General features: G+C 40.5%; 1 protein-coding gene across 1 annotated transcript; it reads right to left on the bottom strand.

Annotated features, from left to right (window-relative positions):
• Positions 1–1522: 1522 nt before the first annotated feature.
• Positions 1523–20450, bottom strand: hcn3 (hyperpolarization activated cyclic nucleotide gated potassium channel 3). The gene is made up of 8 exons (XM_021571553.3): positions 19314–20450; positions 9660–9864; positions 8465–8689; positions 7637–7798; positions 7175–7393; positions 6697–6843; positions 4775–5015; positions 1523–4423 (listed from the first exon to the last, which is right to left on the bottom strand). The coding sequence occupies exons 1-8, from the start codon at positions 19838–19840 to the stop codon at positions 4221–4223; spliced, it is 1929 nt and encodes a 642-aa protein (XP_021427228.1). The 5' UTR covers positions 19841–20450; the 3' UTR covers positions 1523–4220.
• Between the last annotated feature and the right edge of the window lie 1233 nt (positions 20451–21683).

Genomic DNA, 21683 nt, shown 5'->3' on the forward strand with positions numbered 1-21683 from the left:
TGTTTTATTCAACGAGGCACCTTCATTTTGTGTCTATCTGTCTCTGTCTGTCTGTCAACATATCGGTCATTAGCAATGTCCTTTTTCAATTCATAAGTGCAATTTTTCCCCCATAAGATCTAAATAAATTGTATTTACATGTGCCATAATACACATAATATACAATCAAATAAAGCATCATCTCCTTCAGCTAATGAGAAATAAATTGATAATCTCAGCCTCCAGTATTTATGCTGCAGTAGTTTATGTGTCGGGGGGCTAGGGTCAGTTTGTTATATCTGGAGTACTTCTCCTGTCCTATTCGGTGTCCTGTGGGAATTTAAGTGTGCTCTCTCTAATTCTCTCTTTCTCTCTTTCTTGCTCTCTCTCGGAGGACCTGAGCCCTAGGACCATGCCTCAGGACTACCTGACATGATGACTCCTTGCTGTCCCCAGTCCACCTGGCCGTGCTGCTGCTTCAATTTCAACTGTTCTGCCTTATTATTATTGGACCATGCTGGTCATTTATGAACATTTGAACATCTTGGGCATGTTCTGTTATAATCTCCACCCGGCACAGCCAGAAGAGGACTGGCCACCCCACATAGCCTGGTTCCTCTCTAGGTTTCTTCCTAGGTTTTGGCCTTTCTAGGGAGTTTTTCCTAGCCACCGTGCTTCTACACCTGCATTGCTCGCTGTTTGGGGTTTTAGGCTGGGTTTCTGTACTGCACTTTGAGATATCAGCTGATGTACGAAGGGCTATATAAATAAATTTGATTTGATAAGACAGACTATGTCAATAGAACCTAAACGTAACTTAGAGGATAGATAAATAGGTAAGTTACATTTTGGGCAACAGAAGTAAATAGAAATAAACTATACTGAACAAAAATATAAACGCAACATGCAACAATTTCAAAGATTTTACTGAGTTACAGTTCATATGAGGAAATCAGTCAATTGAAATGAATAAATTATGCCCTAATCTATATATTTCAAATGACTGGGAATACAGATATGCATCTGTTGGTCACAGATACCTCAAATTCCCATCGATAAAATGCAGTTGTGTCCGTTGTCCATTTGTTATGCCTGCACATACAGTGCCATAACCCCACCACCACCATGGGGTACTCTGTTCACAACGTTGACATCAGAAAACCGCTCGCCCATATGACGCCATACACATGTTCTGTGGTTGTGAGGCCGGTTGGACGTACTGCCAAATTCTCTAAAACGACATTGGAGGCAGTTTATGGTAGAGAAATTAACAATAAATTCTCTGGCAACAGCTTTGGTGGACATTCCTGCTGTCAGTATACCAATACACACTCAAAACTTGAGACATCTGTGGCATTGTGTTGTGTTATAAAACTGCACATTTTAGAGTGTCCTTTTATTGTCCACAGCACAAGGTGAACCTGTGTAATGCTCATGCTGTTTAATCAGCATCTTGATATGCAACACCTGTCAGGTGGATGGATAATTTTGGCAAAGAAGAAATACTCCATAAACAAGGATATACATACATTTGTGCACAACATTTTTGATAAATAATATTTTTGTTTTTTATTTCAGCTCACGAAACATGGGACCAACACTTTACATGTTGCATTTATATTTATGTTGAGCATTGGTAAATCCTAATTTAAGGGGTTACAAAAGGTAAAATATTAAACAGCATTATCGCAAATGTCCTCACTAACCTAATGCCGAAAACTACTAGCCAGTGAAGCCAATGCAAACTATCTCTGGCATCGTGAGATTTAGTAACATCACATGTACAGTGACTTCAGAAAGTATTCACACTACTTGACTTTTTCCACATTTTGTTGTGTTACAGACTATATTTAAAATGGATTAAATTGCAATTTTGTGTCACTGGCCTACACACAATACCCCATAATGTCAAAGTTGAATTACATTTTATGATTTCTTTTCTCTAAATTCATTAAAAAAGAAAAGCTGAAATGTCTTGTGTCAATAAGTATTCAACCCCTTTGTTATGGCAAGCCTAAATACGTTCAGTAGTAACAATTTGCTTAACAAGTCACATAATAAGTTGCATGGACTCACTCTGTGTGATTTTTGAACGACTACCACATCTCTGTACCCCACACATAAGGTCCCTGAGTCAAGCAATGAATTTCAAACACAGATTCCACCAGAAAGACCATTGAGGTTTTCCAATGTCTTGCAAAGAAGGGCACCTATTGGTAGATGGGTAAAAATTAAAAGGCAGACAGAAGTTATTAATTACACTTTAGATGGTGTATCAATACACAGAGTCACTGCAAAGATACATGCATCCTTCCTAACTCAGTTGCTGGAGAAGAAGGAAACCGCTCAGGGATTTCACCATGAGGCCAATGGGGACTTTAAAACAGTTAGAGTTTAATGGCTATGATTGGGCTGAAAACTGGGGATGGATCAAAAACATTGTAGTTACTCCACAATACTAACCTAAATGACAGAGTGAAAAGAAAGAAGCCCGTATAGAATACACATATTCCAAAACACGCATCCCGTTGCAATAAGGCAATAAAGTAAAACTGCAAAAAACGTGGGAAAGAAATGAACTTCATGTCCTGAATACAAAGTGTTATGTTTGGGGCAAATCTAACACAACACATCACTGAGTATCACTCTTCATATTTTCAAGCATGGTGGTGGCTGAATCATGCTATGGGTATGCTTGTCATCGGCAAGGACTAGGGAGTTTTTTAGGAAAAACATTTACGAAATAGACCTAAGCACATGCAAAATCCTAGAGGAACACCTGGTTCAGTCTGCTTTTCAAGAGACACTGGGAGACAAATTCACCTTTCACAAGGACAATTACCTAAAATACAAGGCCAAATATACACTGGAATTGCTTACCAAGATGACTTTGAATGTTCTTGAGTGGCCTAGTTACAGTTTTGACTTAAATCGGCTTGAAAATCTATGGCTACAACCAGCTTGACAGAGCTTGAAGAGGGGGAGAAGGGCCTTGGTCAGGGAGGTAACCAAGAACCCAATGATTACTCTGACAGAGCTCCAGAGTTCCTCTGTGGAGATGGGAGAACCTTCCAGAAGGACAACCATCTCTGCATCACTACACCAATCAGGCCTTTATGGTAGAGTGTTCAGACAGACGTCACTCCTCAGTAAATGGCACATGACAGCCCGCTTGGAGTTTGCCAAAAGGCACCTAAAGACTCCCAGACAATGAGAAACAAGATTCTCTGGTCTGATGAAACCAAAATTGAACTCTTTGGCCTGAATGCCAAGCATCACATCTGGAGGAAATCTGGCACCATCCCTACAGTGAAGCATGGTGGTGGCAGCATCATGCTGTGGGGATGTTTTTCAGCGGCAGGGACTGGGAGTCTAGTCAGGATCGAGGGGAAGATGAATGGAGCAAAGTACAGAGAGATCCTGCTCCAGAACGCTGAGGACTTCAGACTGGGGCAAAGCTTCACCTTCCAACAGGACAACAACCCTAAGCACACAGCCAAGACAATGCAGGAGTGGCTTTGGGAAAAGTCTCTGAATTTCGTTGAATGGCCCAGCCAGAGCCCGGACTTGAATCCGATTGAAGATATTTCGAGAGACCTGAAAATAGCTGTGCAGAGATGGTCCCCATCCATCCTGACAGAGCTTGAGAGGATCTGCAGAGAAGAACGGTAGAAATTCCCCAAATTCTAGTGTGCCAAGCTTATAGCGTCATACCCAAGAAGACTTGAGGCTGTAATCGCTGCCAAAGGTGCTTCAACAAATTTCTGAGTATATGGACTGAATACCCTGTTTTTTATTTGTCATTATGCGGTATTGTGTGTAGATTGATGAGGAAAACACCTATTTAATCAATTTTAGAATAAGGCTGTAACGTAACAAAATGTGGAAAAATTCAAGAGGTCTAAATACTTTCCAAATGCACTGTATGTGGGGGACTGGGTGTGAAGAGGGGGGTACTATTAATTTTTATTTAATATTTTGTTTTGATGTACATTACTGTTATTTTATCTGTTAAAAAGGGAAGCTCATTGATATGTTTATACACTTGTTTCCATTGTAATATGCTTCTTAATAAACATATTTAAAGCATAACTTTCTATAAGTAGGTTCCCAAACTAAAAACAAAAGCAACATGTCCATTGACTGTCAGATTTTTATCAGTTGAATGCCCTCCATCTTGTCATATAGGTTTCCACTGTGCTGCCTGTGTCAGCTCTCCTCTATGAGCCCATAAGTGTCAGTCAGTCTGCGGAGAAGCTCATGAAGGGTTCTCGCCCCTGTACCCGGTCCAGACGGTCCACAGCCACGCTCTCAAAGGCCCTCCTCATCAGGGGGTGCTCCTCCAGGACCTCGTTGAAGCTGTCCACACTCAGGGAGTAGAGGCGGCAGTACGTATCAGCCCTCACGCTTGCCGTCCGACGTCCACGGGTCAGCAGGCAGATCTCTAAGGGAGGAGAGGAGATTTAATTCAGTTTATCCCCATGTACTCAACATACATGTGATGTTTAAGGTAAATAATATTTCCCAATAAAGTTGTCTGTATAAAACAGTTACATTGATTGTTTCGCAGTGTTAGGATGCTAGGGTATTAAACAGAATTGAGTAAAGAGTAGTGAAGAAGAGTAGCGATATAGAGAAAGGCAAGGATAGAAGAAAGAGAAAGGGGAGAGTAGAAACATGACTTGCGGACAAAGGAAGAGAGTTGAGAGAAGTGTAAATCAAAGGGGTGAATGAGAAAAGAGGGTGTAACACATTGGTGAAGAGCGCTTTGAAACCAAAATCGCAAACAGCTCACCCCCAAAGTAGGCTCCATCGCTAAGCTGTATCTCTTTTTTTCCACGGGGGAGCACGGTAACACAGCCGTGTTGGACAAAGTACATCTTCCGCCCTAGTGTTCCCTCCCGTATGATGAAGTCATTAGGCTGAAAGACCTCAAAGCGCAGCTTGGTCAAAATCACTGTTACAAAATGAGGATCTGTATTGGCAAACAGTGGCATGTTGGCTACCAACCCACGGCAGTTGAAGCTCACAATTTCCTAATGGAGAAAAGAAGAGAAGAGAGGAATCATTAAGAACAGAATGTCTGTACAGTACAAGAGTACTGTAGATAGTCTGTGACAGTGAAACAGAGATAGACCACATCTTGGGCAAATATAAATAGTTTTCTTTGTCTTTCTACACTACCGGTCAAAAGTTTTAGAACACCTACTCATTCAAGGGTTTTTCTTTATTTTGACTATTTTCTACATTGTAGAATAATAGTGAAGACATCAAACTATGAAATAACACATATGGAATAATGTAGTGTCCAAAAAAGTGTTAAACAAATCAAAATATATGTTATATTTCAAATAGCCACCCTTTGCCTTGATGACAGCTTTGCACACATTCATAAGGTAGTCCCTGGAATGCATTTCAATTAACAGGTATGCCTTCTTTAAAAGTTCATTTGGAAAGAACAGCTCAAATAAGCAAAGAGAAATGACAGTCCATCATTGCTTTAAGACATTAGTCATCTGTCAATACGGAAAATGTCAAGAACTTGAAAGTTTCTTCAAGTGCTGTCGCAAAAACCATCAAGCGCTATGAAAGAAACTTGCTCTCATGAGGACCGCCACAGGAATGGAAGACCCAGAGTTACCTTTGCTGCAGAGGATAAGTTCATTAGAGTTATCAACATCAGGAATTGCAGCCCAAGTAACAAACACATCTCAACATCTACTGTTCAGAGGAGTGAATCAGGCCTTCATGGTCGAATTGTTGCAGAGAAACCACCACTAAAGGACACCAATAAGAAGAAGAGGCTTGCTTCGGCCAAGAAACACGAGCAATGGACATTAGACCGGTGGAAATCTGTCCTTTGGTCTGGAGTCCAAATTAGAGATTTTTGGTTCCAACTGCCATATCTTTAAGAGATGCGGTGTGGGTGAACGGATGATCTCGGCATGTGTAATTCCCACTGTAAAAGCATGGAGGAGGAGGTGCTACGGTGTGGGGGTGCTTTGCAGGTGACACTATCTGTGATTTATTTGGAATTCAAGGCACACTTAACCAGCATGGCTACCACAGCATTCTGCAGCGATATGCCATCCCATCTGGTTGAGGATTAGTGGGACTTTCATTTGTTATTCAACAGGACAATGACCCAACACACCTCCAGGCTGTGTAAGGGCTATTTGACCAAGAAGGAGAGTGATGGAGTGCTGCATCAGATGACCTAGCCTACACAATCCCCCGACCTCAAACAAATTTACATGGTTTGGGATGAGTTGGACCGCAGAGTGAAGGAAAAGCAGCTAACAAGTGCTCAGCATATGTGGGAACTCCTTCAAGATTGTTGTAAAAGCATTCCAGGTGAATCTGGTTGAGAGAATGCCGAGAGTGTGCAAAGCTGTCATCAAGGCAAAGGGTGGCAATTTTGAAGAATCTAAAATCTAAAATATATTTTGATTTGTTTAACACTTTTTTGGTTATTACATGATTCCATATGTGTTATTTAATATTTTTGATGTCTTCACTATTTTTCTACAATGTTGAAAATAGTAAAAATAAAGAAAAACCCTTGAATGAGTAAGTGTTTTAAAACTTTTGTCCGTTAGTGTATGTTTGCTCCAACTGTTTTGAAAGGGGAAATGGCAAGTAATGTAAGGGTATAGACAGAGAGAGAGTGAAAGAGAGAGAGAGACAGAGAAGAGATTGAGGTGTAATGGAAGAGACCTCCTTGAGCGGGTCGCTGAGTTCTCCCAGAATACTGTCTTCGTCAAACATCTTGCCTTGGAAGCGAATCTCATAGTACTCATGGATCCTCTGCCTCACGTCCGCCGGCAGCTTATGGAACGACATGTACTGCTCCACCTGCTTATACTGAAAACATGGGTTCCAGACAGAGAACATTGTGAGTGGGTGTGTTTAATTTGTTTGAACCTTATCCAGTAAGTCCTGTTGAGGTCAGAATAACTCTTTTACAAGGGAGACCTGGCTAAGAGGCCGTCATTGTAAATAAGAATGTGTTCTTAACTGACTTACCTAGTTAAATAAAGGTTAATTAAAACAATATTTAAAAAAGAGGGCAGCAAACTGTACATATTTGATGTAAAATGTAGATTTATGTAAACAACAAGAAAGAACAACAATGTACTAGAGTATATTTTTCTCATCTATTTGTAAAAGTACTCTGCTCATGTGAGTCAAAGACCTTATCTTGATACTGTCGTCGGGAGGCGTCTATGGACTGAACCAGGTTGGCGGCATGGCCCAGAAACATGGCATAGCAGGTGGCACCCACAATCATACTCATGATAGTCAGCCATACGTCCGTCATGCCCTCGGGAGCCTGGGCACCATATCCTATACACAACATGTGGCTCATTGCCATGAACAGGGCATATGAGTACTGTAAATGCCATGTGGAATTCTGTGAAAGAGAGAAACAAGGGGTGAGGAGGCAAGACTGAAGTAGCAAAGGGGTGTCATATTGAATAGGATGAATTCAATGTGCAGGATAATTTGATTGCTTTCTTACCTGGCTGATTATCTTGCTAACTATGTAAAGTAACTTTGGGTGTTTTGAAAGGTGCTTAAAATAAAATGTATTATGATTATTTATTGTTATAAACCACAATGGGAATTTGCCACCTTCCAGTCCTCACTCACTCACCACCATGTTGTTCTTGGTAACCCAGCAATCTGGTGGGAAATCCTGCAACATGGGCACCATGAATTGCATGCAGCCGTCCCAATGGCACAGCAGTAGCATCATACCAATCAGGTTTACTATACGCACAACAGCACTGGCCAGGTCATAGGTCATGTGGAATATCTGAGAGGGAGAAAATTTGTTATAGAGTTATAGAGAGGAATGTCAACACTGGCAAGGACTTACAATGGTTGTCTCCAAAATGGCACCCTACTCCCTTATTAGTGCAATACTTTTGACCAGGTCCCATAGGGCTCTGGTCAAAAGTAGTGCATTTAATAGGTGACAGGGTGCCATTTGGGACACAGAATAATTGGTATACACACTCACATTGCAAAATCACTCAGTCAAAGATTCACTCATACTCATACTGTCTAGAAATTGATCCAATAGCCATACCTCTCTATTAGCATGAATACAGTGAGCTCCAAAAGTATTGGGACAGTGACATTTTTTTGTGTATTTTATACAATACCTTTTCTCCCCTAAAATGGGGGGACTATGTACAACAAGTGCTGTTATTTCACCTGATATGAATTAAAATACCCTTAAGTTAAATAATTTCAACTGCAGTTGCTGGAGTACAGAGTGTAATGAACAAATATGTGTCACTGTCCCAATACTTTTGGAGCTCATGCTAATAGAGAGGTATGGCTATTGGATCAATTTCTAGACAGTATGAGTATGAGTGAATCTTTGACTGAGTGATTTTACAATGTGAGTGTGTAAGTACACAGCGTTTAAGTATATAGCCTTATCCTACATGAAATATGCTCCCCTCTCCCTCACCTCCTCCCACTGATGGATGTAGCGGATGAAGCGGGACAGTCTCAGGAGGCGCAGCAGGCTGAGGATCTTGGTGAAGCGGACGATACGGAGAGCACGGGCCGTGCGATACACATCCGAAGCCTCCATCTGGGCCTCCAGGTCCACTATCAGGAAGATGTAGTCCATTGGGATGGAGGAGATGAAGTCCACCACGAACCAAGTCTTCAGGTAACGCATACGGATCACCTATGATTAAATTATTGATTGACTGATTGATTTGACCTTCATTAAATCACTGACTCAAACTGTATTTGTTAAGCACATTTCATACAATAAAATGCATCGGTGCAAAGGGTTTCACCTAGCTACAAAATGAATAACAAATAAAACATATATAATAATAATTTCTAGACAAGGTGTAAATAGATATTGGTAGTAAAATAACAGTGGACTTGAGAGGCTAATGCAGCAAAGCCTGTCACTAGCAATAACACTCCCGGCCACGCACATATACTCCCCACCGGAGACTGGGGTTCAGATGCACCATTGAGAGCATCTTGACTGGCTGCATCACCGCTTGGTATGGCAACTGCTCGGCATCTGACTGTAAGGAGCTAAAGAGGGTAGTGCATACGGCCCAGTACATCACTGGGGCCGAACTCCTTACCATCCAGGACCTATATACCAGGCAGTGTCAGAGGAAGGCCCTAAAAATTGTCAAAGACTCCAGCCACCCAAGTCATAGACTGTTCTCTCTGCTACCGCACAGCAAGCGGTACCGGAGTGCCAAGTCTGAGACCAAAAGGCACCTGAACAGCTTCTACCCTCAAGCCATAAGACGAATGAACAGTTAGTAACATGGCTACCTGGACAATTTACATGATATATCCTGATTGCCTAGCCACTTTTATCCTTACCCACATGTACATACTGTATTATCTCAACTACTTTTTACCCCTGCACATTGACTCGGCACTGGTACTCCTTGTATATAGCCTCTTTATTGTTTTAATTGTGTTACTATGTTTTTAACTCTGCATTGTTGGGAATGGGCTCATAAGTAAGCATTTCAAAGTAAAATCTACATCTGTTGTATTCTCAACATGTGACCAATAAAATTTGATTTCAAATACCTGTGTCCACCCTTCTTACTGTTCTCCCATTTGCCAATATCCCCCTTTGTTTCCAGCTGTTTTGAAAATGAGTGAAATGTAACCTTGGGGTCCAGGATGATCTGGTCGTCTCCCTCTAGGACGCCCGTGCGGAAGTTGAGGACCAGGTCGACCAGGAAGCAGGTGTCAGAGATGACGTTGAATGAGATCCAGGGCAAAGTTTTCTGGTCTTCAAAGAAGGTGATGCCCCAGGGGAGGATGACCAGGTTGCACATCATCAGGAGTAGCATCACAATGTCCCAATAGAACCTGGATAGGACGGGGGGTTGAGGTCAGGGAGTTGGGAAGAGCACAAATAGATCTGGGAACAGGCTGAGAGAGAAGTCCATTGTTACATCTTGTATTTCCACATCAAATTAAAGTATTGTGTTTCCACAGTATGTACTGTAAAGTTACTGTCAAACTTCAGGATCCAGAATAGTGAAATTGACTATGGCTCTTTCTATAAACGTAGGTACCAGAGAGGCTTAACTACACCGAGCAACTTGTTATATCTGTGTCAAAAAACATTACTGTTCTGTCAATGCATTTATGGCAATGTAAATTGTTGTTATATCATATATTAAGCATTAATCACTGAAATCACACATCTAACTTGAACCCTGTAAGAATCCTGGATATAGTTGTTGGACAATTTTTTTGCATAGAGGTCTCAAAAATGCAGTGTAACTCCATAACATTTCATAATAATAAATAATAATAATAATAATAAAATAATATGTTGTTTTGTTTTTTTGTTATTTTTTTACTTAACCTTTAACCTTAACTAGGCAAGTCAGTTAGGAACAAATTCTTATTTACAATGACGGCCGGTTATGGGGTAAAAGAGTTTTCATTGGCACACAACTCCCCCCAAAATCAGTTGGACAGGCATTTATTTGATTTTCATAGACGGGCCCATTTTTTCACGGGACCTCCTATGTGCGCACTTGCACACATTTGTTAAATGGGTGTAATAGTAAAGACCATAGGCAACTCGTGAGTTTCAGGTTTGGGGAAGTTTACAATTTATCCTACCATTTCTACCGCTCTGCGTGCCAGTTATGAATATTAATATATGCACATTTTCGTGGAACAGTTTAATTTCCATTTTCGTTTCTCAAAATCATTGTCACGTGGTTACTCATACAAATCTGAAGTAAAATGATAAAAAAAAAAAAAATCCAACTATGGCTATAGCCTAGCCTCTGCCATATGGACAAATTGATACACTGTGATCTAGCCTCTGCAATATGGACAAATTGATACACTGTGATCTGCTAGTCGATTACCTATCAACTAGACTCCGTAACATCATCCTTTTCAATAGAAAGTGCAAACATAACGGCATAACATTAAGTTCTTAACAGTCAAGTCATAACATTTGAAAAAGCATGACATTTTATTTTTACTTCAGTTGTCATCTTCCTTTTTTTATACAAACAGAGGACAAGTTAACACAGTCTCTTGCTTACAGAGTAAGCCTGTCCGGTGGCTTGCACAGCCGACCCACCCGTGAGTAACTACTGGGCAGGGGCCACGAGCTGAAGAGCTTGGTGGGGTAGAAGCCTCACCTTCAGTTGGCTCATGTCTCAATTCTGCGCCCCTTACCCTTAGGCCTGGACTGTGATCCAGCTCATCTAGGTGAGTGTATGGCGTGTTCTGGTTTGTCTGCTGGCGGCTAAATAAATGAGAGCATATACTGTAACTCAGAGATGGAAATTCTAGGCCTATACTCTATCATTCATTAAGTAAAATACATAGGACTAAAGCCGACAAAATAAAAACAGTAGAAAATATCCTGATGAAAATGTTGGTTCTTTCAATCAAATGAATCTCTTCTCCGTCTGTCTGTCCCTTTCTATCTGTCTTGACTTGCGCTATGGCTTGTGAAGTTCAACATTGTATCAAGAGCTCACGCTGTAGTTAACACCTCTTGAGTGCAGGGGGCAGTATTTTGATTTTTGGATGAAAAACATACCCAAATTAAACTGTTTATTTCTCAGAATCAGAATCTAGAAAATGCATATAATTGTCAGATTAGGATAGAAAACACTCTAAAGTTTCCAAAACTGTCAAAATATTGTCTGTGAGTCTAACAAAACTGATATTGCAGGCAAAAACCTGAGTAAAATCAAACCAGGAAGTGGCCTCTATTTTGAAAGCTCCATGTTCCATTGCCTGCCTTTGCTCCATTTAAAGGGATATCAACCAGATTCCCTTTCCTATGGCTTCCCCATGGAGTGAACAGTCTTTAGACATAGTTTCAGGCTTTTATTTTTAAAAATTAGCTAGAAAGATCACATGGCTGGGTGCAAGCAGCGTTTTGTATGCGCAACAGCTTGGAGCAGCCATTTTCTCTCTCTCCTATTGAAGAAGCTACATTCCCGGTTGATATATTATCGATTATATATTGTAAAAACAACCTGAGGATTGATTATAAAAAAACTTTTGAAATGTTTCTACGAACATTACAGATACTATTTGGAATTTTCGTCTGTGATGTCGTGACCGCTCGAGCCTGTTGATTTCTGAACATAACGCGATAACCAAATTGAGGTATTATTGATATTTTTGAGTGCAAACATCCGAAGATCATCAAAGGTAAGCGATTTAATTTATTTATTTTCTGACTTTCGTGATCAATCTTATTGGCTGCTAGATGTTTGTAATATTTTGCATACTGAGAGAGATGTGCTTACATAAACGCTTGGTATACTTTCGCCGAAAAGCTTTATTGAAATCTGACACGCCAGGTGGATTAACAACAAGCTAAACTAAAAAACTAGAAAATTAAATATTTTTAGTGATTTAATTTGAATTTGGTGCTCTGCAATTCAACGATGGTTGACGAAAATGATCCCGCTAACGGGATGGGTGCATCAAGAAGTTTTTTAACGAACTTGCAACATTGTATCAACTAGCCTATTCAGCCGTGACCTCAAACTTTCCTGCGCCGGTGAACTCCGGACAGAAAGCTGTTTTTTAATGACGTTTCCACTGGATATATGGGGTCATCAGATCATGATATATTGCTCTTTCACATCGAGGCTTGGTGATTATCGAGGCAGGGAGTGATTTTTCAAATACTGAGGAACTATCATTCCCAATGGATGTTAAAAAAATCAGACTTTGTTGACTTGTTTGAGGCGAAGAAAAAATTTGTGGTGAGCTAAAACAATCAGGAATAATACATTGCCAAATGGGCACTTTCTTACATACAGTACTGTATGCATGCATTCTGGAGACGCACCATCTTCGCCACAGTTCCATCCTCTTCTTGAGGCAACCTTTTTTATTATACTCAATACACATTACCTTCACACATATTTTAGACGCGTTTCACTGACAGGTGCAACTCAATCAGCTAGACCTATTGTCACGTGCACTACCCACATTTCGGGCTTCCCAAACACACTTGTGATTTGAAACAATCCACCACAAAAAGCGAATGATCCTCTGAGGCTAAGTCATGCTCCCTGGGGAAGTATTTTGAAGGATTTTATTTAGACAGAAGTAATTGTAGAATTTTGGCGAATCATCTATTAACTTTAGGGCAATCCAGCATCCTAACATTGCACTGTGCTCCCGCCAACTTTCCTTTCCAATTCGCAAGAGGTTGAAACCAGAGATCAATATATAATGACGAGATGCTCATGTCTCCGCCCAAACAATGGAATATTTGTCCAAGCGACAAGCTTGCAATATAAAGTCAAGAGAAGAAAAAGCCTGGAAGGAAGAGAGATGACTAGAAACAATTTGGTTGACAGTTTTATGCTTGGATTAATTGGTGGAGTAGAGGACCTTGTGCATTTCAGGTAAAATAACAACTTAATGTTTATATCCCAGGACAAATTAGCTAGCAACAGCAAGCTAGCTAAATAGCCTAATTAGCTAGCAAGTGCAAGCTAACTAGCTAAATTGCCATAAATGTTTAATGCTTTTCGACCTGTCCCAAAATTAATATAATTTGTTCAGAGTTTGTTTTGATATTTTAACCTGCATGTCATGATCGCGTTTGGTGTGGGGGGACAAAATAAATGTATGCACGATGGCGCACGCGCGCAGCCGGTTTGGGTTCCGTGTAAGGCCCATAACGCCGGCCCTGGCTGTTGTCATAGTCATAGCGCATGTGATGCAACAAAAGCCAAAGTGCAGGAAAAAAAGGTGTTCTGGAGGAATGTCCAGAATACTTTGGTGTCTTATTCGTTACACCGGTGAAGACAGTTGTGCCTGGATCCACGTTGGATCTAATATCCCTAGCGAATTGATGCTGATCATCTGTTGTTGTCTGCTTGATTTACAGTATGGTCTCGTTAGATTTAACAGAAAAAGCATCAAGGTAATGTTTTTGTGCCTCGGATTGGACACCGAGTCATACTGTGCAGTGTGCGCAATTGTGTAATGCGCAAAATCCTACGGTATCCCAAATTAATTATATTTCCAACAAATTACCATGGCCGTGGGCTTCTTCAAAATATGATCTAGTAAATGAAATGGTTTCACCCCAACAGAATAAGTTAACCTGCTATTTTAAACAATACAAGGGGCTTGAAGTAGTCTACATTTCCTCAATGTGGTATTTGAAAAGGCCTTGTAATTAGCGTAGCCAATGTATAAGTTCTCCTGGTCCCTTATACGTTTCCGTGAATCAGTTTTTGTTGGAGATGTGCCTGGCCATTTTTGTTTTTTTCCCGCCACTTCAATTGAGTGGTGTTGCGCTACTCTGTTGCCGTAAAACCATGTGCGGTTATGACGAGGACAACAACATCCAATGCTGGCTTCAACTTGGCCTTCCATAAAAATCCTTCCATTACAAAAGGAACCTGTTTTTTTGGTAGCTTGTGGTTAGAGCATTGAGCCAGTAACCGAAAGGTTGCTGAATTGAATCCCCGAGCCGACAAGATAAAAATCTGGCGTTCTGCCCGTTCCCCGGTAGACTGTCATTGTAAATAAGAATTTGTTCTTAACTGACTTGCCTAGTTAAATTCATCATAGGTACCCTTCAACTATGACAGACAAAATGAGAAAGAAAATCCAGAAATCACATTGTAGGATTTTTTATGAATTTATTTGCAAATTATGGTGGAAAATAAGTATTTTGTCACCTACAAACAAGCAAGATTTCTGGCTCTCACAGACCTGTAACTTCTTCTTTAAGAGGCTCCTCTGTCCTCCACTCGTTACCTGTATTAATGGCACCTGTTTGAACTTGTTATCAGTATAAAAGACACCTGTCCACAACCTCAAACAGTCCAAACCAAACTCCATTATGGCCAAGACCAAAGAGCTGTCAAAGGACACCAGAAACAAAATTGTAGACCTGCACCAGGCTGGGAAGACTGAATCTGCAATAGGTAAGCAGCTTGGTTTGAAGAAATCAACTATGGGAGCAATTATTAGGAAATGGAAGACTTACAAGGCCACTGATAATCTCCCTCGATCTGGGGCTCCACACAAGATCTCACCCCGTGGGGTCAAAACGATCACAAGAACGGAGAGCAAAAATCCCAGAACCACACGGGGGGACCTAATGAATGACCTGCAGAGAGCTGGGACCAAAGTAACAAAGCCTACCATCAGTAACACACTACGCCGCCAGGGACTCAAATCCTGCAGTGCCAGACGTGTCCCCCCTGCTTAAGCCAGTACATGTCCAGGCCCGTCTGAAGTTTGCTAGAGAGCATTTGGATGATCCAGAAGAAGATTGGGAGAATGTCATATGGTCAGATGAAACCAAAATATAACTTTTTGGTAAAAACTCAACTCGTCGTGTTTGGAGGACAAAGAATGCTGAGTTGCATCCAAAGAACACCATACCTACTGTGAAGCATGGGGGTGGAAACATCATGCTTTGGGACTGTTTTTCTGCAAAGGGACCAGGACGAATGAATGGGGCCATGTATCGTGAGATTTTGAGTGAAAACCTCCTTCCATCAGCAAGGGCATTGAAGATAAAAAGTGGCTGGGTCTTTCAGCATGACAATGATCCCAAACACACCACCCGGGCAACGAAGGAGTGGCTTCGTAAGAAGCATTTCAAGGTCCTGGAGTGGCCTAGCCAGTCTCCAGATCTCAACCCCATAGAAAATCTTTGGAGGGAGTTGAAAGTCTGTGTTGCCCAGCAACAGCCCCAAAACATCACTGCTCTAGAGGAGATCTGCATGGAGGAATGGGCCAAAATACCAGCAACAATGTGTGAAAACCTTGTGAAGACTTACAGAAAACGTTTGACCTCTGTCATTGCCAACAAAGGGTATATAACAAAGTATTGAGATAAACTTTTGTTATTGACCAAATAATTATTTTCCACCATAATTTGCAAATAAATTCATAAAACATCCTACAATGTGATTTTCTGGATTTTTTTTTCCTAATTTTGTCTTTCATAGTTGAAATGTACCTATGATGAAAATTACAGGCCTCTCTCATCTTTTTAAGTGGGAGAACTTTCACAATTGGTGGCTGACTAAATACTTTTTTGCCCCACTATATATATATATATATATATATATATATATATATATATATATATATATATATATATACACACACACACACACACATAGGCTACAGAAAAATGAATCCAATTTATTTAGTCAGGCAAGTCCACATTATTCTTACATCTTTTAGAATGTAATAATAATTTGAATATCAATGCAAGTAATCATTCTTAAAGTGGCGATGGCCTACTTCTTGTACAATTTTTACATGCTTTTTTTGGGGGGTGGGGGGGTTCTATATTAGGCCTTTATGTACAATTAAATAAATTATACAATTGTATAATATTGAGGTCCTTAAATTACAATTAAGTGTTTGAAAAAGTCACCGAAAGTCCTTGAATTTGACTTGCCAATGTCCGTATGAACCCTGCTTGAAGGATGTATGTTGTTGTATAGGTGGAGTTATGGGTCAATTTACATATATTCCTTGAAATACTCATGTGGAACTGCATACATTTTTTTTTTTTTTATTCTACCCATTTTGAAATGTTGATCCCAATGTCACACATTGGCCCCATTATTTATAGAAAGACCCATATCTATTGTATGACATCAGCATTTCCCCTGTTCTAAATGCTCTCGTAACTGTCAGACACTTGTTGCCACTAAATTTAAATGTATGTTGAGTGAAATTTGAACTCAAGTGACAGGAGTACCCCTTGACATAATAGTGTCACAAAGATAAAGGCCAAGCAAGCCCATCCACTCAGAACAGTGATAGATGTCCAATGAGTTGTTTCTGAGTGCTACTGAGCCTAACACAGACACTCCCTGCTGTAAAAGGAAAGCCATTCATTAAAAATGTACATTACACCAAGTAGGCCTACAGCATCCTCAGCAAACTTCCATGAAGAGAAACAGAGGGTCTGCTACAGTACAATATAAATTGGTTTAATAATGCACTAGTTAGTACACTAAAGCTCGGAACACTCCAAGACTTCTACAGTACATACAGAGATGACTGCATGTCGTCACATAAGCTCTCATTGTCTCATGTCTAGGTTTGCAATGTGTACTTGGTTTGGGTGTAATTGCTGTCCAATGTGGTCTCAGTCACTCAGTGGATCTCTTTGCCACTGAATGCCTGCGTCCAATGGCACCCTATAGTGCACTACTTCTGACAAGGGCCCTTTGAGCTACGGTCAAAAGAAGTGCACTATAAAAGGTAATAGAGTGCCAGAATAGAGTGCCACTTGGGCCCGGGTATGGGCGAGGGGACGGTCTAAATTTGTACTGTTACATTGATGCTGTTGACCCGGATTACTGGTTGCTGCGAAAAAAAGGAGGAAGGTCAAAAGGGGGGTGAGTGTAACGGATGTGAAACGGCTAGCTTAGTTAGCGTGGGCGCTAAATAGCGTTTCAATCAGTGACGTCACTTGCTCTGAGACCTTGAAGTAGTAGTTCCCCTTGCTCTGCAAGGGCCGCGGCTTTTGTGGCGCGATGGGTAACGATGCTTCGAGGGTGACTGTTGATGTGTGCAGAAGGTCCCTGGTTCGCGCCCGGGTATGGGCGAGGGGACGGTCTAAATTTGTACTGTTACATAAGCAGTGGTGAAAGTAGATTTAATTTCTTCCTGGTACTGGACCTCATATGTGTGCACACACTTGTGTGTGTACAAACATTTTCTATTGGCTTAAAAGCAGTGCTGGGGAAGCTGCTCTGAAAATATAGTTTACCAAGCTACCAATTACATCACACTGGAAGAAGTTGATCTACACCAAAGCTAGTAGAATATAGTTTTCTTAATTGAAGTTACTTTGGAAAAAGTTTTCATGCGGCTGACAGGCAGTAATGATAAATTATAGTGTAATAGCCTAATAGTTTTCTTGACATCTTTGTTTTAATTATTGTAATAGGCTCATGTCTTACCGGTACGTTACCCTGTACGGACACTATTTATTTTTTTATTTTGCCGTTACTCCATACCGTACCATACCAGACCTTACCGGCTTACTTTCCCCTGGCCTCCCTTCCTCTAAGTTTTTTTTACCTGCACTCAAGTAATGGCAGTTTAAAAGTAGCTGTTTGTAGTTGTACTGTAAATCCACAACAAGACAGTATATTCTCACTTGCCCTTATTTGAGCACGTGTGCTCAAATACTGTTTCAGAACAGTATTTCCTTTTTAGATTGATAACATTGGTAAAGCAATCAATTGGATGTGTAGATGTATGTTTTCAAAACCCACCCCCATTAAAGTGAAGGTTGAACATAAGGTTGCAGAGGGCAGACCTACAGTAATCTTCCTCTCATCTGTCTCAGTATTTATGACATAATACAGGGCAAGATTGAAATTATGGAGTTTCTTCTTGTTGGCAATAATCCCTTAGCATGGATTTAACCTCACTGTCTGGCATTGACCTATATAGTGTTGAGTATGTGTGGAAAATGTATGACGTGTATATATAGACATTAACCCCAAAGCCACAGCCTTTGACTGGCTTTACTATATGTTCCATGAAAAGTGTTTGGATAAAAATTTTAAAAGCTGAACCCGCTCCAATTGAAAACGATAAGATTCTTCAATTGATTGCAACTTTTGTGGGAGTTTGGATTAGTAAATTGCATGGGATTTTAACATTTCCTTTAGGGTTAGGTTTACAGACAGGGCGAGACAAAGGTATGCAGGGTTCTGCTCTAATCCAGATGATCTCATTCAATATACTGTATCACTAATCAAATCCCTTTATCTTCTTATCGACAGTGCAGGCTGACCTTGAAAAATAAATCATAGCAGATTTTTACCCTCTAACATCTGTCTACTTACTGTACACTTGGGGACAGTTTCCAGTACAGAAGTCAAGCCAACTCCTGGACTAAAAAGCTTTTTCAATGGAGATTCTCCATTGATCTGGCTTTTTCTAGACTAAAAAGCATTTTCTTGCTTTTGACTCCAGGACTAGGTGTAATCTGTGTCCAGAACACTGCCCTTGATGTAACTAGTTTGTGATAGGCCTAAATAATAAAGCATTTTTGAGTTGCTATGAAATGTTTAGAAGTTATGGACAAGAAATAGGATGTTATCATGGATGGTTCTATCTATTCTGAACCAAAATTGCATGATGGATGGTTTAATTTGAACTGGATTATTAATCTGAGTCATTGAAAAATCTGTTTGGCCTCCCCCATTGGTCTTGCCAGTCTAGGCTTATTTTTATTTTTCCAATCCTCTGTGCTCTCTATGTAGCCCTGTTTCACTCCCACTTCTCTGAGTTACCTGAAGTCACTGTAGGGGTGGATGATCCACACTCCAAAGGATTTGACCCTGGCCTGCTCCGCTGCCACGCCCTTGTGACTACCAAACATGCGCAGGGAGAACTTGTTGACCCCTGGCTGGAGCAGCGCCCCAAACTGCCTCTGAAAGTAGGTGGACTGGTCCACATGGTCATTCTCCTCCGTCTCTAAGGCCTGAGTAGAAGTGATGACTTCTGCTCCTTTGGAGAATGTGGTAGTGGCGGTATTGGTGGTGGTTGTGTCAGGTTCTGCTGACACCCACAGTTGGCCCTTGGGATCTGCTGTGGTGCTGTGATGGTCATTGTATTGGGAGTTGACAATAGAATTAAGTCTCTTACTAACATTGCTCCCTAGATCTTCCTTTTGGGAGGACTGGGAGGATGAGCTCCATGTGGCAACTGCGTGGAAGCTGCCCCTGGTGCTGCCTCGGTGCCTGGACTCCCCATTGCGGGCAGGGCTCTCCCCCATACCTGTCTGTCCATCAATACTTCTTGTAGGACTAGTATCCATCTTTACACCATGTAGGTTACCTTCATCAGCCCCTGAATGACAGAGGATGAGCACAGTCTCTTTTTCTTCCAATATAAAAAACAGAAACTAGATTTCTATATATGTTTTTCAGAACTTTCCTCAAGGAACAAGACGACAGTAAAAAAATCGGCCTATGCCTATTTTGGTCAGCCTATTCTGCAGCCCGTCGAAACGCGCGAATGCACGCTAAAACCCAACATAAATTTAGCCTGATGCGTACATTTGACATGATTACTGTTCAAAAGAAAACTTCGAATCAACAATATGCATTTGATTAAATCCTTAACATTTGGCAACCTTTTCTTGCGCGTAGTGTCCTCCACTTGATAGCCTAAATGTCCACAGATAATTCCTCCATACATAGGTAGGCTAGCTCAAAGAAAAGTTGCAATGTTGCTCAATAAATACTTTCTCTTTAGTTCTATTACAATTAGTATAAAAATACAAATAAATACCCCTTGTTCAGTGCATGCGACGGTTCTTCTAAGTGGGTCTTGCTCCTAAGCACTGCTGGTATGCGCATAAATAGCCTGCACAGATAAGTGTCTCAATGTAATCGGATTGTTGTCATGACGGCGGAGTTCCTGTCACCTTTCTCATCCTTCTACTACGGAATGTCCCGCTCCCACAGAGACTCGCGAGTCTCGAAGGCGCACGTGTCGGATTTGCAAAGTTTACCTGTTGCTGCAGGAGCAACAAATGATAGGGGGACAACACCAACATTGCACAAGGAGATGGAGATCTTAGAGGGGTAATCTTCCTTTAAAAAAATGAAGTACCGCCTGAAGTTACTAACAAAGAGTAAGCTAAACTAAACTAACAGTAACTGAAGATTTATTGCAACACCCCTATTGCTGATTATTCAAGGTGAATGTAATAAATTACATTACAAGCAAAAATATTGTAATCAGATTAGATACTTTAGAAAACTTTACATATTTTTTTAGGGGGTAGATCAGCTTTAATATTGCAGATTGTAGCTTTATTTCCAATCCCCCAGATGTTTTTTGTAAATATATACAGTACCAGTCAAAAGTGTCGACACCTACTCATTCAAGGGTTTCTTTATTTTTACTATTTTGTAGAATAATGAAATCATCAAAACTATGAAATAACACATATGGAATCATGTAATAACCAAAAAAAGGTTAAAAACATCAAAATATATTTTAGATTCTTCAAAGTAGTGACGCTTTGCCTTGATGACAGTTTTGCACTCTCAACCAGCTTCATGAGGTAGTCACCTGGAATGTATTTCAATTAACAGTGCCTTTTTAAAAGTTCAATTGTGGAATTTCTTTCCTTCTTAATATGTTTGAGACAATCAGTTGTGTTGTGACAAGGTTAGTGTGGTATACAGATTGCCCTACTTGGTAAAATATCAAGTCCATATGTGACCGACCACCTTGATTCGGTCTTATGTAGCAACATTGGAAATTGTGTTTTTTTTTTTTACTTTGAATGAAAGCAGAGAAAGAGCTACAAAATGGTATATTATACACTGCATTTGAGGAACAATGGGAAAGTAATTTGGCTTTGAAAGTTGATAAACTTGTAACCTCAATTTTGAGAAAATGGCCTTTGAATGTTTTGGTACTACTGCTGGAGAGCTCTCCTTTGTCTACATCAATTCAGCATTATTCACACCCTCTTAAGCCAGCCCCACCCATTTCTTTAACCTCTTACAGCTACCCCCCTACTTTTTTCAATTTCCGCCTGAAGACATACCCAAATCTAACTGCTCAGGCTCAGAACCAAGGATATGCATATTCTTGATTTAATTTGAAAGAAAAATTGTGTAAATGTGAATTTAATGTTGGAG

Source organism: Oncorhynchus mykiss, chromosome 18 (assembly GCF_057628025.1).
Source record: "Oncorhynchus mykiss isolate SJ-2025 chromosome 18, ASM5762802v1, whole genome shotgun sequence".
Classification (NCBI taxonomy): domain Eukaryota; kingdom Metazoa; phylum Chordata; class Actinopteri; order Salmoniformes; family Salmonidae; genus Oncorhynchus; species Oncorhynchus mykiss.